The sequence below is a fragment of the Amblyomma mixtum genome, chromosome 3, assembly GCF_055824585.1.
Source record: "Amblyomma mixtum isolate Tamu chromosome 3, ASM5582458v1, whole genome shotgun sequence".
In the NCBI taxonomy this organism is placed as follows: Eukaryota; Metazoa; Arthropoda; class Arachnida; order Ixodida; family Ixodidae; genus Amblyomma; species Amblyomma mixtum.
Genome location: NC_143014.1, coordinates 15,007,126 through 15,026,997, shown reverse-complemented (window position 1 = coordinate 15,026,997; position 19,872 = coordinate 15,007,126). Strand labels below are relative to the sequence as shown.

The 19,872-nt window shown below is 47.7% G+C and overlaps 1 protein-coding gene and 1 pseudogene across 6 annotated transcripts in view; one reads left to right on the top strand and one right to left on the bottom strand.

The window, feature by feature from the left end:
* The window catches only part of sli (slit guidance ligand), a 567,521-nt gene that overhangs the window by 411,001 nt on the left and 136,648 nt on the right, over window positions 1–19,872 (bottom strand). For all 6 annotated transcript variants that reach the window (XM_089578241.1, XM_089578242.1, XM_089578237.1 and 3 more), the window contains one exon: window positions 16,764–16,835. In XM_089578241.1, coding sequence (XP_089434367.1) covers window positions 16,764–16,835 — 72 coding nt within the window. The remainder of the gene's footprint in view (window positions 1–16,763; window positions 16,836–19,872) is intronic.
* LOC149349299 (uncharacterized) lies at window positions 5,377–10,168 on the top strand (annotated as a pseudogene).

The following is a 19,872-nucleotide window of genomic DNA, read 5'->3' as shown; positions in this document are numbered from 1 at the left end:
CCAAGTTGAACACCGTGGGTGAGATGACCGACCCTTGAGGTGCTCCCTTGTTAGGCGTTCGAAACTTCTCTGGCCGAAGTTCTCTTATACCGATGGTTGCAGTTCTGTTTGATAGCAAGGCTTTGACGTAGCTGTGAATCCTTCGCCCGCAGTTCAGGTCGTCCAGGCCAGTAAGGATTGCTTTGTGGCTCACATTGTCAAAAACCGTTTTGATGTCTAGGGTCATTATTACGTTTTCTCCGTCCCTAGGAACGTTCCAAAGTATTTCTTCATATAACTGATGGAGTACGCCTTAAGTTGTTAATTTTTCTCTAAAGCGGAACATGCTATGAGGGATCATTTTGTTATCTTCCATGTAGTTCTGAAGTCTCGGCGTTACCACTCGTTCGTATAGTTTTCCCAGGCATGAAGTAAGCGGGATCGGTCTGACGTTTTCTGTCTGAAGTTTCTTGCCTGGCTTGGGTACCATCACCACTTCCGCATGTTTCCACTCCTCGGGGACTGTTCCAGCTTCAATTTTTGGTGAGGAAGTCGGTCAGTTCGGCGACCAGCGCATCGCTGAGGTTGCGGATGAGTGCGTTGTTTGTCTTATCCGCACCCGCGGCCGTATTTCTGGTGGCGTTTTGTATGGCCGTGTAGACCTCCTCTCGTGTGATGGGTCTATCGATATCAGTGTTATCTGCTCCCCGGTACACCCCTGTATAGGTCGGCGGATTCGTGCTACCAAAGCATTTGGCGCGCACTCTGTCGAGGAGTTTCGAGTCAGTGCCCTCGAATTGGTGAATCAACCGGTATATGGCTTTATTGTTTTATGCCTTTGTCTTAGTCGGATCAAGGCGCGATATATAACCACGGCATCGACTTCCGGCCACAGAGAGCGATGGACGCGTTTGCCTAACTGGACTATTATCTCCCGCTTGCAGTGAGTTGTCCCGGACGCTGCTACCCGAGCCAGTCGCCGCCCCCGCTCCTAGGTATTACCCCATCAAAGTCCACCCAAGCCACCAAACGGCGTTCCCGAGGAAAGGCTCCACGCAACTCAGCCGCACTATCAGCGCCGTGGATTTCAGCGGAGGTGCCTCCAATATTGCTGCTCCTGCCAAGCACCAATCCCTTCGCTCCACTCTCGGACCTCGAGGAGCATAACGGAATTCAAGGCGAGTGTGAGAATGCTTTTCACGAAGCTCGCATACCGCGCCAAACGGAGGAAAACGAGCTGCCATTGACGACCGACCGGCAGTACACTCTACGCAGAATGTACTATTCCCAGGCGACAGGTGCAAGTCAAAAGGTGCCTACCCCCGTTACTTGCCAGGGCGAAGCGGACGTCTGGAAAGAAGTTAGTTGCCAAAGGAAAAATCAGAACTACACAAAAGACGTGGCGACGCCGACCAACAAGGCCTCGCGCAAACATCAACCTTCGGCCTTGCCGAACCATGGATGAACACTGTATACGGCTAGATAGAGTCGTAACGTGCCGTATTTCGGCTCATCTCCGTCTTTCTGGAGGTTTCGGTCCGCTGCTTAAGCCAGGGCAACCAGCTTGCTGTTGACGTGGAGGAACCCAATGTGCGAAATGCACCTCTCAGTCCCTATCAATTAGTGCAGTTTCAAGCATACGAAACTGTTCGTCAAAATCAAAGCAGAGGCAGTGTTAGAAAGGCTGGTGATATGACTTCTGAGGAACTAACGAACTGCTTCCATTTCCATTCAAATGCCAAATCCTGCAGGCGGGCCCACTTGCTCACAAAGGCACTGCCATGATCACATTTGAAGGCCTGCCCTACAAAATCGGACTGCGGGGCATTTACGATGCGTGCTTTGCCGTATACTGTCCGTGAGTTGCGGTTCGTGACATGTGACTGGGCAGCGCAAAAAGCAATGCCACGACGCGGGGGCAGCAAGATGCGCCACCTGCGGCGACACGAAGCCACGCCCTAATGCACAGCCGAAACGCCGGAAGTGCGGCGGTTCTCATTTGGCGACACTCAAAAATTTCCGAAAATGACTACAAGTCACGAAACAAATTGCACAAAAGCGCAACCCAGCTACAAACCGTGGAGCAACGCAAAACGGCGGACACATGAACGTCAGCACAGCCAACGCGAAAAACAAAACAGCCACAAAACTCACTCAGAGCCAAGGCCGCAGCTTACACCGGCCCACGGGTACCCCCCGTGCGATTAGAAAGCAGCAACAACGCCTTCGGTGAGGCTAGCTGTTAAAGAGGAGAAACGCACATGTCACATCCAGTCCCAAACAAGCTTCATCAGATTCATAAAGTTCACCCCCTGCGCTCACCAAGCAGTCTGCATCAGAGGGAACGCCAAAGTCGTCTCGAAAGGAAGCAGCACAGGCAGCAACAGCGCTCTAGCAGCCCCGTGATAATTTCTATAATTTATAGCGCCCACCCCACCATGGAGCGTTTTATGCTCTCAAGCAGGTTCGCTTTTCGCACTTCTGCGAAAACAGCGGCAGCGCCTGTGCTACCTGCCCCTCGGGCAGAACCAAATGCCTCTAACGAAACACAGCTTCACCATGGCTAACTCTTCAGGACCACTGCCGTGGGCAACCATCCTACAGTCACTCGCTTCGCAGCAAGAGGCCGGACATGACCGCCCGGTTCTTCAGCAAGAGAGATATCACTCTTCAGGAGGTCAACGGCCCAATGCTGCGAATAACAGGTTATGACGGATGCGCCCCGTCAGAGGACCTCGCTTCACCCACGAAAATAGCACTGTGCGTACGGAGGGGAGCAATGCGTGTGCAGCTAGACACACAAATCTAGTGCACCGCGACCATCAGCGTCGTCAGTTGCCGGGTACAGGTCTCACAAGAGCGTGCAATCTCGTCTTCTCCATCTATGCGTTTCCCGAGAACACACGGAATGGGGTTAATCAGGCACCAGTTGACCTCAGCTTCATCGCATATTAAAACGCTTTACCCGCAAGACATTATACTCTTAGGCAGGGACTTCCAACTCTCGGCACATCGCATGGGGATACAACATATGTAGCCGACGAGGCAGATGCGCCATGCAATATACATTGGAGTACGGGCTGTCGACACATCTGAACGCGGCCCCAAACACAAACGCGTCTAGGGCAGACATGTCACCAAGCAGACACACCACCATATACTACCTGGAGCGCCCGCCCGAAGCTGTTTCTCTGGGAGGTGCTGGACGACTGCACGAAAAGCGGGCACTGTGAAGTTCGCTGAACTTTCCGATGCGCCATCCAGTCTCCGGCACAGAGTGTACGGAACGAGAATTCGACATGTGCACCTGGCCCTGATCGAAGGGTTACCAAATTCGTGGAACCGAGAACGCACGACGGAGGCTCAGTGGCTGCTCTATTGTTGCCGGCGGCACCGCCGGCAGAGCGCTCGTTCCGTCCGTCCTGCCTTCCCACCACAGATGTCTTTCCAGGGCGCAGCTTTGTGCAGTTTTCAGTGTTTGAATGCCTGCAGTCGTCGTGTTTGCGGCCAGTGATGTTTTCTTTTTTTTCAACCTTCTCGCTACCCTGCGTGTCAGTCATTCGCTCTGCTCATGTATAGTTTACTGTGAGGACAAAGGTGTACGGTGGCCGATCGGTACGCGATGCGGCGCCAATGGGTCTATGAGCTTTGAGTACTCAGAAGAACTGTCGTCGCCACTGGACGTTTGACCGCTCAGCGACAGCGTTCTTTTTTTTATATATATATAAAGAACCTGCAGTGATTGTTCCCGAGGCATACGTGTGGCCCGTATGCACGTGTGCGGAAAGGAAACGTAGAAGAAGGCAGAGTTTCGGAATGCAGTGAATTCGGTACTGTTAGTATGTGTGCTCGAACCTCTCCTTTTGCGAGTATCTGGTTAGCTGATATCTGTTCCCCAGTATTTGATTAGCTGACAGAGACTTTTTTTCCTCTCCCTAACCATCGATTGGTGTGAAGTGTCGCCTGTTTTATTATTGGTTGCTGTCCCCGCCAACGGCGGTGACAGAGGGCTTAGAATTAAGCGCTCTTGGTTAAGCGGGGGCTGATTTCGTGCAATCAACGGTTCAGTCATGCTGTAAATAGGTTTCTCCTTGCTCGTTTCTGCTTGTTTATTTATGTGTAACCTTCTTTTCCTGCCGTCGAGTAATGTGAATGTTTGCGAGTCCGAACCACCACTCCAACAAGAAACCCGATTTCATCATCAACAAGCGTTTGCTCACGTCGCCACGGGAAGGGGAAACTCAACTGGAGCAGTCGGGACAGGATCGCAACTGGCGCAGTAAAGACAGGATCCCAACTGGCGCGAAGGAGACACTCAACTGGCACATTTTCGCACAGGCCACGCCAGTAGGAAGCCAGACGCCACTACCAGGCTAATCCACGTCACATACTGGGACAAATACCGAGAGGTACTGGGGTAGCAGCCTCCAGAAAGGGATATTGACCAGCTGGTACGACAGATATGCGACGACAAACGGAGAGCCCCGAAGAGCCTACGAATTTTTTCTGAGCGCCCCGAACATAATTGGCTTCTGCTCACCTTATGTAATAGAAGGCGCCGGATTGTCGCTCAGCACAGGTGGCCTGGCCGTACTGCGCACCACATAACAATGTTAAGTGACATACAACGCTCCGTTGAGGATTATACCAATGTGCTCGCATCAGAGCACTGGATGAGAATTTGTGAAACCATGAACGGGCAAACCCATACGTCGCAAGTTTGGGCCATCCTGCGCTCTTTTGTCAGCCAGCGCAAGACCAACGACGGGGCGGCGCGCCTGGACCTCCAAGAAGGAATCAGCGCTAAGTGACTCGCCAAACAGGCCACTCAAGGGTTCTTCACAAAAACGACTCACCTCACAGACACCACGTACCAGAAGGATGAACCTTTCGAGGACAGCGAACAGCATTACAGACCCTTCGCCATGCCCGAGCTGGAGTATGCCTTGCAGCATGCTACTGCACGTAGTACTCCGGGAGCCGAGCAGGTATGAATGGCCCAGCTACGCAGTTTACCCCCCACCCCCCTAACAAGCATACGCAAGCTCTCCTCAGAGTTTAACAGAGTCTGGGATACCAACTTACTGCCCTCCATTTGGAAGTTCTCGGTGGTCGAACCCCGAAGCCCAGCCGGCATGCCACCACATACCTTGTCCGACCTCCGTCCTATCTCCTTATAAAGTAATGCAGAGCATGGTAAACCAACGCTTGGTGCGGTATATTGAAAATCGCGACTTATTGGCCCCTCCACAGTATCGATTCCGCCCCGGGCTATCCACACAAGATGCACTGCTCCACCTCAAGGAGGATGTCCTCGAGCCTAATTCACTACACTAAAGGGCTGTTGCCGGAGTGGACATACGCAAAGCCTTTGATAGCGTCCCATACTGCATCATCATGGACAAAACTCGCGCCCTTCGACTTAAAGAAAAAATATTAACTTCATAGCTGGTTTCCAAGAAGGGCGAAGCTACCACATCAAAGCGGGTAAGGACACCAGTTCTATCCAATCCAAGCAGGCGCCCCCCAGGATTCGGTGATCTCACCCATCCTGTTTAATATAGCTATGCACCAGCTACCAAGGTGCTTTGCGGACGTATCGGGTCTGAAGCACGCGGTGTAGGGGTTACCGGCGAGCAGGAGGATGTTCTACAAAACGTTCTTGACATCATTCGCAACTATTCCACGGAGAATAATTTACACGCTGTCCTAGATAAAACCCAATTCATCGTAATTCGCTGTGGCCGCTCCTTCGTTACCAAACAGGAGCAGAAGCGGTCTTTTAACTTTCAATGGGCAACCGACCAATCATGCAGAATCAGACTACCCTAATTATCGGTATGCACTTGGACGAGAACTGCACAGGAAGCACTTGGATCAAACGCGTCACAAAGACTACCAAACAAATTCTACACGCTTAACGCAGAATCAGTAGACGTACCCATGCAGTAAACGAACATGAAATGCGACAATTAGTAGAGGTTTTTCTCGTCGCCCGCATCATGTGCGGGCTGCCATGTCATTATGTTAACCGAACGCAGTTGCTCGTGCTCGACTGCCTAATTAAGAGCAGTGAAACACAATTTCAGTACATTGTTTTGCCTGTTGGTTGCGTAGAGTGAGTTATAATGGCGCTAATATCATCCGTTGTACCGCGTATATTCCTGTTTTTAACATTTTAATTACCTAACGAAAGCAAATTGATGGCGTTGATGGCGTCACCACGCAGTGACGGGTTTTAGCAGTATATATGACATCACTGGGTGGGAGCTTGATGATTGGAAAAACAGTAAATATACTGCAAAGTGTATAGATAAACGAAGATGCGTTCTGTCACGTTTTTACGTGTTATATATGATCAACAAAACCAACACGTTTGCCTTGTATACAAGCACTGTAAAGCAACTGAAAAAAAAAACATCACCAGAGGTTTTGGCTATTATTGTGCATATAAGGACTGCACCTCTCTGTACCCATCTATGACCTAACACACAGCACTTGTGGCTACTCTCTATATGTTTGAGAACGGCTTGGCAGAATCGATCTGATCGAGCCATTGCATTCTAGAAGCGTTCGTTTCGGTCCCAAGGAAGGACGCAAAGCAAAAAGGCAATTCGTTTCACATTTACAAGTGCATATTGCCAGCTTGTGGAGGATCGCCGGGCGGCGACGCCAGATGGAGACACGTTCCCTCAACAGGGCGCGCAACTTGGTCGCCATGACCAACCAGCGCGTTCGCAGTGCCGGGCCACTGTACACGGCATGTAGGAAGGAAAACGCGGTAAGCGGTAGAAGCACGCGCTATGCTAAAAGCACGTGGATAAAATTACCTAGTATCTCGCGCAGATCGTCACTCCGTCGCGATATCTCGCGTTCGAGTTCGGATAAGTCAGGCAAGGCCATTGATAAATGTTCACTTCTGCCCCGTCGACGTGACGATGAAGCATCAATGGGACAGCTGAGCGTTCAGATAGTTGATGGGAAAGACGCTGTCAGCCTTGGCAAGATCGAGTTACATCGAGAAGGCAACCATGGTTTACAAACTTCCGCGACGTGCTTCGATATGATATTTTGATTGGTCCCACCCAGTGGCGTCATTGGGAAACTGAAGCGGGAATGAGAAGCACCGCAAAAATCGAGTTGAGGGCAGCATTTTGTTTGCTTGTGTTTTGAAATTTGCTCATTGAATAACAACAGTTCCTACGCGCCAATTCCAGCAATTCTTTTTTGAGCCATCATTGACTGACATAACGAATTCATTAAGCAAACATAGGGAGGGGAATGAGGGGCTCGTTATAAATATGAGAGAGAAGCCAACAGCCACAGAAACCAACGGACACAGGGGATTTTTTTTATTTATTTTCTGCTGTTGATCAATCTAGAATATTACTGAATATGTTATCGCTTAAAGGTAATTGATAAGAAAAGCCGAAGAAAAAACAACCACATGCCGCCGGTGGGATCCGAACCCACGACGTGGGTTCGTGGGTTCGGATTCCACCGGCGGCATGTGGTTGTTTTTTCTTCTGCTTTTCTTATCAATTACCTTTAAGCGATAACATATTCAGTAATATTCTAGATTGATCAACACCACAAAATAAATAAAAAAATCCCCTGTGTCCGTTGGTTTCTGTGGCTGTTGGCTTCTCTCTCATAACGAATTCATGTGAGATATAGCCGGCATCCCTTTAAGCAGTGCTTCACAGCCACTTTAACCAGGCCAAACGCATCGTCACGGGAGTTACACACGCCTCGATGCGCTCGGGAGCTGCAGCAAACTCAATGACCGGTCAGAGCTCTTCGGTATGCCTGCCCACCCACACGCAGGTGACTTCGCGCGACAAACGCCGGGCGGCACACACTTTTGCTCCTCGGGCACGATGTAAGACACTGCCCATTACGCGGCCCTGGGACGCCACTCACTGAGCGGAAATAGTACTGCCGCCGGGAGCAGAATTGCACGAAGGTCCGCCATTATGTTAAAGCTCTCATGCAAAGCCGCTTCTCGTATGGCAGGAGCACCACGAGAGGCGCTTCACAATACCCGCTCAGTCGAATAATCAACTAGCCCAAACTAGAGTTCTTCTTGAGAACAACAAAGCAGACCACACTCAAGATGGGAGCGGCTAGCCCCATCCTCCTCCCGGCGGGGGCTGCACAATACCCCCCGTCGGATAACAAATCAGACAGGGCTCCAGATAGGAGCCACAGGCCCCATCCTCCTCCTGGTATGCCCCCTCAGTCGGATAACTAAGCAGACCGCGCTCAACATGGGAGCGGCTGGCCCCATCCTCCTCCTGGCGGGGACTTCACAATACCCCCAGTCGGATAACAATGCAGACAGGGCTCAAGATTGGAGCAGCTGGCCCCATCCTCATCCTGGCCGGGGCTTTACGACGCCCCCTCCGTCCAGATCTCAAGATGAGAGCGGCTGGCCTCAACCTCCTCAGAGCAGGGGCTTCACAATACCCCCTCAGCCGGATAACTAAGCAGACCGCGCTCAAGATGAGAGGGACTGGCCTCACCCTCCACTTGTTGGGGACTTCATAGTACCCCCTCAGCGGGATAAGAAAGCAGACTGTGCTCAAGATGAGAGCGGCTGTCCCCCCCCCCCCCCCCCGTTCCTCCCCAGGATTATATGTTGGGTATGAGCCGACACGAACTGGAACAAAATACGTCAGCGGGTCATATGATCGACGCTCCGCGCATAGTGCTACAAGCAGCGTGTTGAAAACCGTCGCGCAACTATGCTCCCTACGGGAGCATATATGCGCGCAATAAGGGGAAGCCACTCCCACTTCATCTTGATGCTCATCAGCGAATGCGGCGCCGGGTTTATGCCAAAAGGCATGCTAAGGTGACGAGCTCACTCATCTTAGCAGAACGTGAAGTGTACAGGGACGCTGCACTCCCTGCAGACGGCAGCAGTCACACTTGCTATGCCACTGCATGGTACGAGCTGACGACCGAAGATCAGGGCCGATGCCGCCATATATCAGCAGAAGTATCATGCAGTACCCGAGCCATCGTAAACTATTTGGAAAAGGCTTCCATCTTCGTCTGAAGCTGACCCCATTCACCAACGTGTGTATACAGACTCTCCGGCTGCCTAGCGGACATGCGCATAACGCATGCCTTCTCTGCGAACATGGTCACCATGTTACCATCCATTGGTTCCCCACCCTTGGAAACGAGAGGGCTCATAGGTTAGCGCGCGCTCATCTCTCTACCGTGCTAGCTACCGACACCCCTTCATTCACTACTACACCTGAGATAGCAGATCCGATCGCAGACCGGCATCGCCGCCAACATCATGGCAACTTACCTCACTGCAGGTCCCCTCTATTCCTGTCGGCAGGATTCACCGAATCGGTTTTATTTGCTTTTCATTTTTGGTTTTTAAAATTTTCTTTCACTCTCTAATGACACTCAATAGCATACAGTCATTAGGCCATGTCGTCTTTTGGCCTATGGGTTGCGTGCTTCCCTCGAAGTCTGAAATGCTTGGGTTACATTCTCCGGACCTTCGGAAGAAATTTTATTATTCTTTGCCATTTCACATGGGTTTTGGGTAATAATGCTTTCGCAGCAAATGCAAAACGGTTCTTAAAAGAGCGCATAACTTAAACGGAATCCCTCAGGAAGCGAAAAGTGAAAGAAGAAACCCAACAAAAAGCGAGCCCGCTAAGCCAGGCTGGCGTGATTCAGATGGGCATGACGTAAGCGGAGCTTAGCCCTCTGTGAGGAGGCGGAGGGAAAGCAACTGGTGTAATCCTCTGCAGGTCCGACCGGGCCCGTGTTTGCTCCCCAACGCCGGAGGGAGAAACGGGCCACAAAGATCGCGACGCGAGCAGCCTATGTTTGCTCACGCTAACCCGGCGCCAGAGCAAGACCGAGACACACTGCGGCCGGCCGGGTTCCAAGAATGGCGGCCACAGAAACAAGCATGCGGTAGCTACCTCACCGGCCTGCTCTCTCCGATGCTGTGAGAGTGGGACACACCAATTTTTGGGCTCCAGTCTACGGCCGCAACCAGAGTTCTCGAGTTGTATCCGCCAGTATTGAGCAGATTGTAAAAATCTTGGGAGAAAGGTTGAGCGCGGCGTCAGATCTCAAGAAGGAGCTTAAGGCGGGCGCCACTGGCAACCGGTTTATTTTGGAAGACGGCTGGACAGACGAAGCGCATTAACACATAGCAAAGCTAACAAGATGAAAACGCAAAGAAAAGTGAGCAGTCATGAAGTAGCTCTCTGAAGTGCTTTCTAACGGAGCAAAAATTATTTACCGCGCATCCATCTAAATGTCCATTTTATTCCCGACCTCCTTCCGAAAAAACCAGTTGCAAGTGAGCGCGCGCTCTATCCGTCTACTCAAGACGTGCTATGCCGCGCTACACCTTTAATCCAACAAGCAATAAACAAACCAGCCCAACCTTGAAAACTGTCAACACCGGAGAGTCTTCAACCTTAGATTTAAGCATTTATATAATGTCAGCATCATTTTGTTCTTCCGGTAGCACAGGCGGTAGCATAGTCATCCTACGAACCGAAAAATATCAATAAAAAGGCCAGCAGGCAACTCAGAAACCTATGCCAGAATAAGAAAATATATACCGACCCCACCCTAGGGTTCTACCAAGTATTTCTGAGCAAACTGGCAGACCCAGAACAGACGACGCTAATAGACTGCGACTTTTTAAACCCGTGAAACAAGCAAGCGGAACGCTTTTACTTCCTGAAATTCACAAGGTTAACGCAGAAGACTTTCTTGTTTAAGCAGATATTCCGGGGCAAGCCCACTGATGTTTAAAACCGCAGGAAGCCTACAAACTTATAGCAATACTTACATTTCACTAGCCATCATCCAAGGCATATCTTCAGGGCAGACAATGAGCCTTAGAATGATATCTGTAGACGAAGGCGACGATTTGAAATATCTCCGCTTCTAAAAACACTAACTCATAGGAACCATCCCCGGAATATAATGGACTCCAACCAGCCTAAGACGACCAAAAGCTAACGCTAAGCGGCCCCCTGAGTTTGTAACGAATACTCGCACCCTGTTCGTAACATAAACAATATTCTGCGGAAATGGCATCATATTTTCACTAGCAGAGACCGCCTCACGAAAGTATTTCCCGATGCACCAAGGATGACATACACAGCAAAAAAAAAACCTGAGATATTCTCGTAGACGATAGGATCCATAAAGACCTCTGCAGAGAAAAGCTCATACTCTCGACCTAGATGCAATAGATTCAAGAATTTACAGACCACTGTTAAAAGCATGGGTAGCGATTTCACCTTCGGAATGAAAACTAGATATATGGAACCGGAAAATAAATGAACGCTAGACCGAATGCAAACGGGGCTGAAACAAAAAAAAACGGCCGAGGCATTTTCGGAACATTTAAATCAGTGTCCATGACTTCAATGAACTACTAATTCTGCAGTCAGGTTTAAAATCTGCAAGGCATCAAAAATACAGATCAGCATTGGTAATCTACAACATTAAACCTTACAACAAGCAGAGGTCTACAAAATAAAATTAGAATATCTCAGGTATACTTCATGAGCGCTGCCTGCAGGGGCTAGGCTGCCTCCATGCGCGCGCTCCCCAAAAAGCCGCTGTGAAGGCTGGGCACAACCGCTTCCGCCATCTTGTGGCCCACTCCGTAGGCAGCCAACGGCCACCGCGCACCTGGATGAGGGTTAAGAATCTGAAGCGTCGGCGTTGAAAATGGTAGCTGACTAACGCTATATGATCTTTTATTGTCAGTATGGAATTGACGACTGCATTTATTGGCAGCAGAAAACTACGTCCCCGACAGACGCGTCAAGACGATTTGGCTGCCGGCTGTATGATAAACTTGATTATAAAACACCGCGCACTCAAGGGACACAAGAAGAGGTAGCATGCCTAGAGATGTAAAATTTCAGGAAATTTTGAATGGCTTGAAAAAAGGAAACGTTTCTTTTTCAGGTTTTTTATGAAAAATTTGAAATTCCCAAAACAAAAAAAAAACAGATGTATTTGCAATAGCGCAACGATTAATAATAATGTTCCGAATTTCAGCCAAATATGTAGATATACATGTCATATTTGTGAAACGAACTTCTTGTTCTACTGCCTTGAGAGGAGTAATCAAATCAAAAAATCAAATCAAAATTTTATTCGTCTGTATACGTACACATTCATAAATTCTGATCTGCCTCAGCACATTTTGCTTGTTGGCTGATCAGGCAGCAGGTGGAGAAATACCTCCATATGCATACATTACTTGTCTAAACACTCATACTATAATAGAAAAAAAGAACAAAAACAAACAAAAAACAAACAAAAAATTTTGAACACAAAATTGCACATACGAAAGCTATACACAGGGAAATACATTTGCACACCAATTTCTCATGTCAGTCATCATCCTACGTTTGTTACTTGCAATACATAGATCATAAGGAATTTCATTAAATAGAGCCGGTACATAATAACTGCGCATCTTTTTACCACAGTTTGTGTAAACCCGTGGCTTAAAAAAACGTTCCGTTTTTCTCAAGGTGGCATCTTTCTTTACGGGAGTCTTATATTCATTTGAATAATAATACCGTGTTAACACAACAAAGTGAAATAGTTCACGAATTTGAAGGATGCCTAACTCATTGTATCTCTCTTTCATGTCAACCGAGTGTAGTTTTGTGCCGTACGATATAGTGGTGACTATTCTTTTTAGGATAGCATTTAATGCTCCTTTCTTGTATTCGGAGCAGTTACCGTATAGAGTAATGCCGTACTTTAAAACAGGTTCTACTAAAGCTGTATAGATCAGTCGCCTAAGATGGAGCGGAGCTTTACCACGCAGGTGATACATCACAGTCGCAATGGCCCTTATCTTTCGAGAGAGGTAGACGATGTGGTCGCTCCATGTAAGGTGTTGATCAAAGTGGAAGGTGTTGGTCAAAATGCTCCGCAGTTCAGGTGAGTATCCAGACATAAATGTCATATTTTTGAAACGAACTTCTTATCCTATTGCACCAAGAAAGGGTACATGAAAACTGACCTATAAGTCACTCCATATCGGACTCGGAGTCACTGTCTCTGGATGCGGCACTACGCGCAGCAGCATGGATTGAAGATGTGTCCACAGCTAGGTTCGACTGTACATACACAAACTTTCCAAAGCGTTCTCCTGAAAGCCTGTTGCGAAGCCTTGTATGCACGTTTCCGAAATGTGATCAGTTTCGCTCGCAACTGGCGGATGATGGTGGCATCTGCAGCAGTCGGCAAGCCAGATGAGTGAAAAGGCCTCGCCATCAGGTGCCACGTGCTTCGCGAAGTCAGACCCCTGTCCTGGACCTGCGGACGCCCTGTACTCCGCTACCTAACGATGTCCAATGAAAGCTGTCCTGCTTGCCGAGATATCCACTCAAAGCCATCCGCAATCTGCGCACCGTCCAGATGCTTTCCTCTGTACCTTGCATCTAGCAAATTAGCAGCAATGTGGACGGGTCACAAACAAAGCTTCTCGCACCTGCTGATGATTTCTTTTGCTTCAATCTGTTCCTCGCTTGTCAGCGCGGAAGTGGTCAGATTTGCTGCTAGTTTATTTCTAATGGAATGGAAGGCTTCTGGAACGTCGGACAGCACAGCGTTGTCCGACTTTAGCGAGCTTATGGCTGAAGAAATGGTGTAATGAGAACTACACAGCTCTGCACGGGCTTCCAGAAACCGTCAGTAAAAATCGTCAATCACCATGACACGAAAAAAAGCCTATTTATTTTACTCATCTGTTATCAGGATACGCTGTGATGCCTAATAATCAAGTAAAACCCATTTTTGAGTACAGCGCCACAGTTTGGAACCTCCTCAGTCATATACGAATAAGAAACTAGAATTCAAAATCTAGCAGTCCGGTTTGTATATTCTTGTTATTCACGTAACGATAGCGCGACAGATCAGCGCAAGAGGGCAGGCATCTCGACGTTAGGATGCCGACGACTGGTTGCGTGCATGAAACTTCTTTTTATGCTGTATTTTTATTGTATCAGCAGAGATAGAGAGATAGAGAGGCTTACCTAAAGCCGCTTCATCGCTCTAAAAGAATCAACCACGACATGGGCATAAGACCGGTGACTGCCAGGTGTGACGTATTCAAACTTTCATTTTTTTCCTCGTGCCATATAAATATTGAACAGCTGCCCAACCAATATATGAATTATCCGTTACTCGATGATTTTGCTAGAAATGTTAACTCTTCCTGTGCAGAAAAGTTTCTTTTTGGAAATTATTGTTTTGCTGTTCATGAGGATCATGTACTGCTTGAGTTCACAGCTGTGTACTCTACTGATAGATGATTTATGCGTGCTGCATTTATTTGATTATGGTTTAGGAACACCATGGCTGTTTTTGTGCGTAATGACACTCCTGTCAGAGCCTGGGAAATGCTTACAATATTGTGAAATAAATAAATAAACTTGTGTTAATTTTTAGGGCATTGCACCAGCCTCCTGAAATACGTTTTTAGATTCCGGGCGCTGCACAGAGTAACTTTCCTGTTTGACGCGGCTAGCGGTGAGCCGTCGCACGTTACTTCAAACGTAAGCAAAAAAAAAGTGATATGAAAATTTTATCCATGATTTCACGTGGTTTCATTAAGGGCCACTGAACGCCCAGCTACAGATGATGGCAACTTATACCTCTTTTTTTTTCTTTTTAATCGATTTCCACGCCTTTCATTTTGTCTTACAAAAGCTACTAATCCGTTTTATTTAATTTTAAAATAAGATACAGTAGTGGTTCTCGAGAGGTCCGCCACCTTTAGCCTTACAAAAAAATCTGAACAACAGACGCTACGCTGAAGCCTAACGAGATAGCCTCGGCCCGCAAAAGTGCTGTCTCGCGGATCTATTTATTTATTTATTTATTTATTTATTATAGGTCCACTCGGACTGGTCAGGACCAGGATAGCAGTGCCATAAAAAACAAAAACGTGAACATAGAAAAAACAAAACCCAAGAACTGTCGATTCGGTGCGCAATTTAAATACTTCTAAAACAAAACATTTGCTCGCAACACACTCAACCGCCAAAATCTCGATGCAACCAAACACGGAACAATATAAGAACACTGCATGTTTCTAAAATACACATAGTAAAAACAGAGTACATCAGGTACTAGACCAATATTTCTACAACAGCCTCTGCGGTGGCTCAGTGGCTATGGCGGAGTGCGACCCGCAAGACATGGGCTCGATCCCGGCCGTGGCACTCGAACTTCGAAGGCGGTAAAATTCTAGAGGCCCATGTACTGTCCAATGCCGGTGCACGTTAAGGAACCCTAGGTGGTCGGAATTTCCGCAGTCCTTCACTATATCATCCCTCATAGCCTGAGTCTCTTTTGGACATTAAACCGCCATAAACCAAGCTATTTCTACAACAACAAAACACATGTACATTTTTCAGAAGCATTACATGTCGGGGAAGCTTGTTGCAGTCTTCCTCTAGGTATAGGAAGAAGGAATGCTGATAGCACTGCTTAGAAAACTTTTGCTCTTTTGCGGTGCTTATCCCAAGGAATACGTTATACGGTTTCGCTTATGCATTCCCGTTTTTTTATTTGTGCTACGTTGTTCGTAATTTCAGAATCAATCATTTTCGTTTCCTTCTGTGTTGAAGAGGGAGCACGGTATAACGCGGTGTTACTGAATCTTTTCTCTGAAACCGAGAATAGATTCAACTAAGAGCACGTCGCACCACCTGTTCGAGTTCGGTTACGAGTGTACGGATTCCACACCTTGCACGCATATTCCATTATTGGGCGAACCAGCATCTTATAAGCCGTCAGTCTGGTATTATGTGTAGCATATTTCAGTGATCGTCTAATCAATCGCCATCTTTTGACTCCCTTAAGCACGGGCGTTTTTCACCGCAGGTTTGAAGCGATTGTCACTCCCAATAATATTAGAGTGTTCTGTCACTCGGTTGTCTTTTTCCGCAGTGAATACTGCAATTCAAGTGGCTGGTGTTTGCGCGTCATTCCCATACAACGACATTTGCCACTATATACGCCATTCACTTTCATTTTGAACACGTAATATTAAACTTAACTTCACCCTCACCAGAGTTAACACTAGCGTAAACAATGAAATAATCTGGAAAAAATCTCGCCTTAATTCCTGAATCTTCATTAAGATCGTTCATTAATACAACAAACAATAACAGCCCCACTACCGAGCCCTGTGGTACTCGCGACGTCATATCACATTCCCTAATTACATTTCCGTCAACTCTTACAAATTGCCTGGGGTCCACCTGGAAGGTTTCCAGCTAGCGAGTGATACTGCGTGTTCTGAGTGCTGACTCACACTTGCTCACGGTGTGATTGCTCAAAAGTTTTCAATGATTTACCTGATCAAAGGCTTTCCTACAGTCTAAGCAAATGATCTCAATTTGCACCTTCTGATCACTGATTTCGCTAAAATCGTGTATCGATTCTATTAACTGTGTGACTGTTGACATCTCGTGCCGAAAACCATGTTGGCCCATATTAAAAAATCCAATGCATCTTAACGATTGACGAATGTGCTTTGAGGCAATATGATCTAGATGCTTACAACATGTCGACATTGGAGCGATTTGATGGTAACAGCTTTCGGACGTTGAGACAATTTTCCTAATTTTCCAATAATCAGGTATCGTACCTGCTCCTAAAAGCCAGCATGAGGAATACTAACCAAACAACGGTGGGGCCCAGGGAAAAACAGTACAGGGGTGCGCACTAAAACTTACAGACGCTGAAGGTTGGCCATAGTCACAAACAGCGAATCCGGCAAACTTGTCAGCTTGTTGTTGTTCAGGCGCCTGCAATAAAAATAAAACAGCTTCATAAAATCATACCAACAGATCACAAAAATGGTCATTCCGAGTGTCACCTAGACACACTCGTTACACGGTAACGTTTAACAGCGGTTACCGCGGATCGCGTTCGTTTTCGGTTACGCAACCAGCAGCCCGTTGGGTACGGGGACCATTTGCACATAACTGCATTTGCAAATAACTTTATAACGGAGTTAAGCAAACAAGGGAAGGGGAAGGAAGGGCTCGTTATAAATATGAGAGAAGCCAACAGCCACAGAAACCAAGGGGCACAGGGGATTTTTAATTTATTTATTTTGTGCTGTTGTTCGATTTAGAATATTACTGAATATGGTATCACTTAAAGCTAATTGATTAGAAAAGCAGAAGAAAAAACAACCACATGCCGCCGGTGGGATCCGTTCTTAAGCCGCTTAAGAACGTGGCTGGCGCTGGTGAACACTCCCAAGGTTAAAGGCCTACTTGACCGAAAGTTTACTTCGGCTAATTTTGTGCTGGATATAGTGCGGATGTTATGAACAATATTTCTATTGAATATTAGGGCTGTGAAGCGTCTAGAATTTTAGTTAGAAGCGTTCAAAAACCTCTGCAGCAGACGACGCAGTCCCCTAGCGGTGTTCTGGACAACTAACAAACCTGACCGGAAATGACGCACAATTGAGACACCGGCATCGCCGGCTCGCCAGTTTCAGGCGTTCTGAAGTGAGTGCGCACCCCTTGTAAGCTCCTTGTGGCGCGTTTCTGGCTGTTTTCACCGCGACGCTCGATGGTCTCCGAGAAAAATTAACTGCTGGCATCATGTCGACGCGTGGCCGCGGAAAGGAATACGAGGAATGCAGAATGCACCATGTATACCTCTCGGCCACTGCCCTTTCCCCCCGATCTCGAAAGCTGGTGTCAGCTGTCTGGAGCTGAGGCTTTAACGTGAATTCCCCTCTCTTCTTCAAAAAAGATAGTGGTAGGTGACTGACGTTTCTGCCTCGCGCTTAGCCCTGTCCCGGTCTACATCATGCCACAGAGCACGTACGCGTTTCTGGCCCGATCGGCAAAGCATGCCACGAACCGAGAGGGTTATAATTCGGAGAACGCTTCGAGGTGTTTCTAATCGTGAGAATAAAGAGGACGGAGGACCGCGCGCACAAGCTAGCTTAGCCGGTTCAGAAGCTAAAGTGGACGGCTTTGCTCATCGAGCAACGCCCCCCTTTTGACGGCACGTTGTTTACACCAGGCAGAAGTCTAAGGAGAGGCCTGCTTTGTCTGAAAAGAAATCCACATATGCACGTCTTTATTGCAGGTACAACTCTGCCCAATGCGCAATAATGCCGCCGTGCATCGAGTGTATCTGCTGCCTCGAAGATTCGCAGGCCGAGCTGAGAATCCTGGAAGGCCACATGAGCGTTACTGAAAACGTCGAATTTCTTACTGCCTCACGCCATTCATACTTCAGGTCGATTAAAGGAAGCTAATCAGCGTTACCATTCAAGGCGCGTCTACAAGACCTCATAGAACTGAACGCATGTTATTCGAATGATAACATTTTCAAATGAAGACAACACGTTATCGATTATATGTTCTGCATTATTACTCAGTCGATACAGACACACTGCCTACGGTAATTTGCGCGGTCGGTGTATACGGTCGACTGGGGTCCGGCAACCACGTCGTTCTGCCCAGCTGTGTGGTTTGAAAATATTAGAAAAACTTTTCCGCCCCTGCAGTACACGGGCTTTAAGTGGTTCTAGGTAAATACAGTAATGAACGCAGCGCATAAGTTTTTGATCATTTGAATCGGCATGTATTTCACAACCCGCCGTGGCTTGCCCGACCGAGGCGCGCAAAGATGAACCAGCCCACCATCGGCACCGCACTGATGCCACGGTCCTCGAAGAAAAAAATATATATTTATTTTGCAGCACAAATTTTGCTTCTGGCATATTCTTTCGCTTAACGCAGCGCTTAATTTTCTTGAGCTCCCTTTTTAGACATCCAGCTGTTTTTATTGGTTTACCTCGCGTTCACAGCACCTGTTCCAAATTTCTATGCATAGGCAGGAATACCTTTCGACCGCGGAGAAAAATGAGAAGGAAAAGGAGAAGGCAGGTCATTTTTTTCTATCAAGACAACAACCACATTGCACGCAGAGCAGAGCGCACATGTGCTGTTGGCACGTGCTCAAAAAAGCCGTCTTGATAATACAAGCACTTCTACTTGGCCTCCATTTGAATATGCTTCCTTCGTCCGCTACGTCCGAACTTTGCACAAGCTGTAATAGAATACTGCCAGGCAAAAAACGCTCACTAGCATTGCGGCGTGATCATCTTCGCCGAGGTAGAGCCAGGAGTTTTCTAGTCTACTACAGCAAATAAAACACGTTTGAAACTTTTCCTATGGCGTTTCAGCCGTTTTAAGATGTGTGTTTTCACATATAACCAGTATTTATCGCACAAAGTGCTGCACGCGCTTTGCTCGGGCCGCAACGAGCAGACGCTCCGAACCTGTCCGGACTCTAGTCTCAAACATGCGTCACTTCCGGCGGGCGGCAATGGCGTCCGTTTTTCCAGTTTCGGTATTGAAAACTCCGATTTTTGCGTGCCTTTGGCACCGTAACTGCTTGAAACTGGAGCGTAATGTTTTGTGGGTAGCATAATAGGGGGGTGTACTATGAAAAAACAACCTTTCTACAGTTTGAAAAATTTCAGCCAAGTAGGCCTTTAAGTTATTTGTAAACATAAAGACCCCCAAAGCAGAAGATTTGACAGCCGTCGCCGTAGCTCAGCGGTAGAGCACCGGACGCGTAATTCGGAGGTCGTGGGTTCGGATCCCACCGGCGGCATGCGGTTGTTTTTCTTCTGCTTTTCTAATCAATTAGCTTTAAGCGATAACATATTCACTAATATTCTAAATCGAACAGCACAAAATAAATAAATTAATTAAAAATCCCTTGTGCCCCTTGGTTTCTGTGGCTGTTGGCTTCTCTCATATTTATAACGAGCACCTCATCCCCCTTCCCTTGTTTGCTTAA